Below are 7,740 nucleotides of genomic sequence, written 5' to 3'. Positions count from 1 at the left end.
GGAAGTGTTGTCAAAATTTGCTAAATCAAAAGCAACATGTTCAATTTGCTTTTGTAAAATAATTTGATCAAGCATGAAAATATTATCAAGTTTGCTTAACTGAGACACTTGATTGCATTCATTTTCTTTTATGCCAAGGTTTGACATTTTGTGATAGAGATAAAACTAAGGATTCTCACAATTAAAGAAATTTTTTTTAGCCTTTTAGATTTCTTGCCAATCATAAATAAACTATCAATAGTGTTGTTTTAGAGAATGCACCAGAAAATTCAAAAGTGATAACACATGATATTCAAAGAGATTTTATTTGTGTTGTAGTAATTGAGACTACCAATACTATCATGTAAGATCTTGGAGATGGATTATTTTCTATTTTACTTGATGAATCTCATGATGTTTCAATAAAAGAACAATTTGCTATTGTTTTACGTTATGTGGATTTTAAAGGGCATGTTATTGAATTTTTTTAAAGTATAGTACATGTTAATGATACAGCCGCTTTGTCAAATAAAACAACTATTGAAACATTATTCTCTAAGCATAATTTGAATATGTCAAGAATTCATGGGCAAGGTTATGATAGAGCAAGCAACATGCAAGGTGAATTCAATGGTCTAAAAACTTTGATGATGAAAGATAATACATATGTTTATTATGTTCATTGTTTTACTCATCAATTTCAATTGACACTTATAACCATGACAAAGAATCATGTTCAAATTACATTACTTTTTAACATTGTGATAAATGCAGTGACTATTGTTAGGGTTCATTTAAACAAAGAGATGTTCTTTGAGAAACACAACTTGATAAAGTTGTTGAGGCATTACGAGTCATCAGTGAACTTTTTATGGGAAGGGATTTAAATCAAGAAATAAGCCTTCAACGACCTAAGAATACATAATAGGGTTCACATTATGGGACTTTGATAAATTTGATCCTTATGTTTAGTTTCATTATTAATGTGCTTGAAATTGTTGTGGAGGATAGGAATAGCTCAGAGTAAAGAGGTGAAGTTTCTGCTTTATTAGATTTGACTCAATCTTTTTTTATTTTGCTTTTAACTTGCATTTGATGAAAAATATATTGGGGAGTACAAATGAATTGTCCTTGGCATTACAAAGGCGAGATTAAGATATTGTGAATGCAATGGCATTTGCAAAAGTAATAAAGCAATGACTACAAATGATGAGAGATGATAAATGAGAATCCTTATGCAAGGAGGTTTCTTTATTTTGTGAAAAATACAATATTTATATCCCAAATATGGATGATATGTTTGTAACTCGTGGAAGACCTTGACGCAATGCTCAAACAATGACACATTTATATTATTATTAGGTTGAGTTGTATTACACAATAATTGATACGCAACTTCAAGAGCTCAACAATAGTTTTAATGGGGTGAATATGTAGTTATTTTTTTATGTGGCTTCTTTAAATCTTTATGATTCTTTTATAGCTTTTGATGAGAAAAAGTTGATCCATCTTACTCAATTTTATCCGGCCAAAATTTCTAATGTAGAGCTACTAGTTCTTGATGATCAACTTGAGACTTACATTGTTGATTTAGGATCTTATGATGAGTTTGCAAGTTTGAAAAGTATAGGTGACCTCTCAATGAAACTTGTTGAGACAAGGAAACATTTTATGTATCCATTGGTATACTTGTGAAATTAGTTTTGATATTACTAATTTTTACTATATAAGTTGAAAGAGCTTTTTTCGCTATGAAGATTATGAAGAACCGTTTATGAGATTCTTAAATGAATGATTATTTGGTTACATATATAAAAAAAATATATATTTTGTAATATTGATAATAAAAACATTTTACAACACTTTCAAAATATGAAAACTCGAAGGGAACAATTGTAATATATTATTTTTATATACTCATAAAACAATTTTTTTTATGTATTTTAGTTAACTTATATATATTCAATATTATAAAACAGTTTTTGCTCCCAGTGAATATGAATCCTGGATTTGTCTTTGGACACCTTTGAGACATCCATGTCACTTCCGCTGAGACTAATAGTAGAGATCCATCCCTTAGTTCCACATCAAGAAACCGTGTAACTTCCAGGATAGCTTTCATCTCAATACAAATTTTGGCATAAGCTAGTCTCTATTGGCTCGCTGTTATAATCTCCCTGTACAATGGATTCCCTGAAGCACTAAAAATATAGCTTAATCCCCTCTTTGAATAAAGCTCTAGAAGAACATTGCCCAAATGAACCCAAACAGGTAGTTTTTCCATATTAAACTTTAGAGATTTCATGCCAGGTTCCCACTTCCATACTATCAGTGACTTATTTTGTATGTCATAGTCCATACTTCAATACCCAGTCCCTAGCTTCAGCATTCGAGAACTGAATCACAAACAAATTTATTCTAGCTGGTTTTATCTCAATTAAACTGTCATTCCCCAAAGTATATTTACCATCTTCTGGAAAAGGCTGAAATTTGGAATTCTTCTGATGAACTGAGCTATCAGATTGTTCTGCCAGTATAGGATCCCTTCCTCAAATACTCATTCTTCCTTCTTCAATGGTGGAAAGTAGTCCAAAGCCTGATTGGTTGAAGCAGAGAATAAATGTCGCCAGTCCATTGCAGATTGCTTATTTACCCAATCATCAGAATTAGTTACGACTCCTTCCCCACTCCCATCTCTACTTCGATCTGGATATGTCAGGAAGGTACCATTAGGTTTTGAAATCGCGTTCATTTCCGATCGAGATCCCCCAATTTTCAACAAACCAGGGGGAGTTTTCAACAGATTCATTTCATGATCCAATCGATTCAGAATTGACAATCAATCAAGAGAAACAAAGAATTTAAGTGGAAATCAATGAAATACAATCAATATTAAATTTTGGCAAGAAATTGAGTTAAAGCAAGAAAATCCTTAGCTCAAGAAAATCTGAGAGCATTTCCTAACGTGCGCCTTCCTCTTAGATTTTTGTGATTCTTGACAGCTATTCTCAATCAATAATTATGTGATGATTTATATCATAAAAAATTGACACTATTTTAGGTTGATGTCCGAATTTTTTGTGTTAGAGCTGAATTCCAAGGGACATTTACTAATAATCAAGGCAGTTGAACGTATACTGTTAAAAAGATCTTGCGATCACCGAGTGATTAAGACCCACTCTTTATCTTATGATTCATGAGTTTGTTTGTGATTCCCTGAACTTGTTAAAAACAATAAATTGTTTTTGATTATTCATTAAAAAAAAAAAGACGATATAAATGATGCATGTACAGGAGTTTTTGGAAGGCTACTCTACGAATGTAAGATTAAGAATCATTTACAGCTTTCTCCGACTTTATCTTCTCCAGCATCTTAACAACCTCAGCTATTGTAGGTCTCTTGATGGGATCTGTTTCAAGGCACATCAATGCTATACTGAATGTATTGTTTATCTCATCCACAGGACAAGAACCTAAGCTACTGTCAACTACATATTCTTCCTTCCTTTCTTCAACAACTCCCTTTACCTGTTCAAATATTACCAGAATGATTATTACTGTGAACTGTGAATGAAGTTTATAAATCTCTAAATACATATACTATCAAGGAATTTCACATAACCGTTCAAGATAAAACTTAAAATGATGTTAATCTTTACTATGAGCTAGTCGAGGAATTTTTCATAGTTGTATTTGTTGGTTGCTGGTAACAAGTAGTAATATTTTCATGAAACTACAAAATTACCCATGTAACAAGCTTTGTTCCCTCCTCAAGAAATGCTTCATCCGTTGGTTTCCTTCCTGTTAAAAGCTCTAGCAAAACAACTCCAAAGCTGTAAACATCTCCCTTTGCTGTTGCTCTTCCAGTATCGAAATATTCTGCAGAAGAACCAACTTTAATTATCAACAGAAGAGGAGAAGAATGACTACAAATTTGGTCATCATACCTGGGGCTAAATAACCGAAGGTTCCAGCGACAAATGTTGAAACATGAGTCTTGTCTGGCTCCATCAATGTGGCAAGTCCAAAATCTGACACTTGGGCTTCCATGTTCTGGTCGAGTAATATATTGCTTGGCTTGATATCTCTGTGGATTATATGGGGGATACAATCGTGGTGAAGGTATGCTATTCCTCTTGCAGCACCTAATGCTATTTTATATCTTGTTGGCCAATCTAAAATCTTACTGTCCATTGATTTCCCTGCATCACACTTTAATCTATCATCAAATAACCCCAGAAAACTGGAACAAAGTAAAACTTTGATTTTGTGCTTCAGGCACAACTCATATCTTTAACTTCCTGCAAAATCCTACTCTCTGGAATTATGATAGTTTCTACATTTTGACCTCTTTGCTTGGGAAAAATAAAGAAGAAGAGAAGTTATGGTCCCTCTCAACTTTGAAAAATATGGATGCTGAACATTTGAAGAAATAATGTGTATACCATGAAGAAAAGCATGCAAACTTCCATTAGGCATTAGCTCATATATAAGAAGATTATAGTGAGGGGTGCTGTAGTATCCGTGAAGAGTTACAATGTTGCGGTGCTTAATATCGCCCATTGCCTCCAATTCTCTCTCAAATCCTTTATCTCTATCTGCTGATCCTCTGTTTAGCCTTTTCACAGCAAAGGCCATGGTGTCATTTATCATTAATCTATAAACTGTACCATACCCTCCAGCACCAATGATGTCTTTGTTGCTTAACTTCAATATCTTCTTTAAGAACACATCAGATGTTAGAGACTGCAACACTGGAGACCTAAACATCACCATCTTCCCTCCTGCATTTATGGATATGCCAGAAAATACCAAGAAAGCATGTTTTTGCTTTACCACAAGTCAAAATATAGGAAAAACATCAATTCATTGTGTAGCAGGTTATGTACCTGAGAAACCTTCCTCATAAATCATGTTCTTTCTTTTCCATCTCTTATAAAGGAGAATCGAAAGAATGATCTTCGATATGATAAGGGCAATGCAACATATGGTGATGTAAAATGCTAAGCCCATATCATATGCCATTTACTGCAAGCCAAGGTGAGAGTTAACCAACTTGAAAATTGTTTGGTTGAGCATCATAGAATGATAATATATTGCAGCAGAGGTCATGGATAGAAGTAACAAACACTTTTGCTTGAGATGCCAATCATTCCAGGCCAAAAGCTCTCAAACACAATAAGAAGAATCAGACAAACACCTATTTGCTACCATTGACAGATTTCTTAAAGCACACACTACTTCTGGAAGTTGTAACTTTGATTTCAAAACCACCATAGATAGCAACTAAGGTGCATTGAGAAGCAGCTGCTGGAGTCAATCACTTCCTGTGTTTTGTACAGAACTTTTCTTTCATGAGAAGGAAAGATGAAAAAAGGAGAATCATGACAAACTAGGAGTTAAAGACTAAAATTTTGGTTCAACTCTCCATTGTTATTCTTACAAGCAACATCTCCCAATTATTTGGAGCTAGCTGGCTACCAACTTTCAAACCAACTCTTACACGGTAACTTTCAATTATTGTTTCCAAAACTCTTTCTCACCCACTCTTTTCAAACATAATAAAAAATTGCTAAAAAACAGGAAATTGGAACATGGCACATTAAAATTCAATGGAGTTCTGACCGTAGCAAAAAGTATAAGATCTTAAACTCTTCTAAGAAACAAAAAAGTGAAATGTGATATTACTAAAGATGGAAAATGTGAAGTATACTAACTTGCCAGCTGCTAGAAAGACACTTTGGTAAGTAAAGAAGCAGAAACCTTGGAGCTTAGAAGCTTGAAACAATCTTCTCATGGAGTACCAGTTGGACCCGGAAATTAAAGCAAAACAGACAACGAAAAAGTGAACAGGAAACAGCTAGCTCGAAGACCCAAAAAAAAAAAGGGAGAAAAAATGCTCATTTGTTGATTCAACATTTTCACACATTAGAATTTATTAGAGAAACACGACCAAACTCACTTTTGTCAGTTTGCTTTCTTTGACATTTAAGTTTGGTGCATGTCACATCCTTCACTTCAGGTTGGAGTTGAGGCCATTTTCTCGTGAATTTTGAGGGGCCACGTCATACGCATATGTGGCGGTCGGTGTCGGTATGATGACTAGTGTCTAACCATGCATGATTCATGTGTGAAGAGTGACATTTGCCAACCTTTATTTTAGACATTTTAGTGCTTGAATCCTTTCCTCCAAGGCATCCCTTTGTACAAAATTCTAACTACTTATGATAAGGTGATGGTTGAAACAAGGGTACTTAATTCTGACATTGAATTCTCAAGTTACTTTGGGAAAGAAAATGTGAAAAATATTTGGACCAATCACCGATATAGTAGCAAATATATTACTGGTTTTAGCCAAACTGCCAAGAGAAGCTAAGATCAATAAAAAGGTTGAATATGGAAGAATGATTAAGTTTATCATGTGAAATTCTATGCTGTAACCATGAATTTTCCACCACATCTCCTTTACTATTCATGTGGGATGGAAATTTCTTTTTAAGCCAATAGGACATCTATCTGTTTTGGATAAAGCAAAGTAAATGTACAGCTTTGAAGGCAAATAGTTAGGCACTTTTAGTTGAATCTTTATCCATGACAATCCCCCTTCACACTGGTGTTCATACAAATGGTAGGTTTGGAATGAAATCTTTTATTAACAAAAACTTAAAATTAATTAGGTCAAAAATTAAATAAATTTTTGTTTAAATAATGTTAGTTTCGGAAAAAGCTGAAAAAAATTGAACCCAAAAGCTGAAATTCTAAACTGAAAATTTCAAGACAAATTGTACTAAGAAGCTTATAGATAAATTCTGTATACAAAGGAAACAAAAGTAATTTCAATCTTGCAATCCTGTGTAAACAAGCTTATCATTAATTCCATCAAGCTTGGAATCTTCAATTCCATCATTTTCCTTTCCTTGGGCTTATTATCATCAGGTATTGGTGGCAGAGATAAGAAGCAAACTCCAAATAGTCAACAACATGGCTACTACATTGATGCCATCTAGTTTTTCGTGATAAAACAGCACAGCAACCAAAGGAACGAATAGCAAAGACAGCAGACTAACACCATTGGAGAAGAGAAAAGACACCAAATAGATTAGTTCCACAATTCCTACTGTGCAAATCTGCCAAGCTAAAGCTGCCTCAACCAGATTCAGGACATGAAGCACACTCCCCTTTTTAAATGTTTCCATCTCAGAATTTAACTTCTTCCATTCTGAACTTGAAAACAATCTGACTACACAAACAAAAGTAGAAACCAATGAAATGTAAATTTGGAGTTCAAATACAACAGCAAATGTTTCATTCTTCAGTATTTGTTCGCAGACAAATTGTATAAGAGAAAGCAATAAAGCATAGGCTGTTGAAGCACCACCTATGCATAAGAAACCAATGACATGTTATTTTTTTCCTCCAGAGACTTTCTCATCTTTACGTTCAGAATTGCCCGCAGAGGCTTAATGAAAAGAATTATTATTATTATTATTAATATTATCTTGTTCCTTACAAAACTCAAATGAAGCATTAAGAAAAGCTTTTAAATTGCCATAACTTTAGAATGATTTATACCTTGAGCATGGGGAAGTCATGGCTGGATTGTCCAACTTGTCTTTAGAATGATGCTTGATGATTAACTAGAACTTCAGGTATGTGGGTTGTCTTCGACCACTCAGGTTCTTGATTCATATGCACTGGTATGTTAATTAGCAATGGACAATTCCAAATATATAATTTCCAAAGGGAAAGAAGCACATCTTT

General features: G+C 33.8%; 1 protein-coding gene across 4 annotated transcripts; it reads right to left on the bottom strand.

Annotated features, from left to right (window-relative positions):
- Positions 1–1,905: 1,905 nt before the first annotated feature.
- Positions 1,906–5,879, bottom strand: LOC111288501 (receptor-like serine/threonine-protein kinase At1g78530). 4 transcript variants are annotated; one of them, XM_089759370.1, is made up of 7 exons: positions 5,697–5,879; positions 5,109–5,306; positions 4,869–5,007; positions 4,425–4,763; positions 3,927–4,181; positions 3,725–3,858; positions 1,906–3,507 (listed from the first exon to the last, which is right to left on the bottom strand). In XM_089759370.1, exons 3-7 carry the CDS (start codon positions 5,002–5,004, stop codon positions 3,307–3,309), a joined length of 1,065 nt encoding a protein of 354 aa, XP_089615496.1. In that variant the 5' UTR covers positions 5,005–5,007; positions 5,109–5,306; positions 5,697–5,879; the 3' UTR covers positions 1,906–3,306. The 4 variants fall into 4 exon arrangements, with proteins under 4 accessions (XP_089615496.1, XP_022735141.2, XP_022735144.2 ...); XM_022879406.2 differs by having other exon boundaries at positions 4,869–5,306; XM_022879409.2 differs by lacking the exon at positions 5,109–5,306.
- Between the last annotated feature and the right edge of the window lie 1,861 nt (positions 5,880–7,740).

The sequence above is a fragment of the Durio zibethinus genome, chromosome 4, assembly GCF_047325235.1.
Source record: "Durio zibethinus cultivar Kanyao isolate XHJ-2024 chromosome 4, ASM4732523v1, whole genome shotgun sequence".
Taxonomy (NCBI): Eukaryota; Viridiplantae; Streptophyta; class Magnoliopsida; order Malvales; family Malvaceae; genus Durio; species Durio zibethinus.
This window is presented reverse-complemented; position numbering and strand designations above follow the sequence as displayed.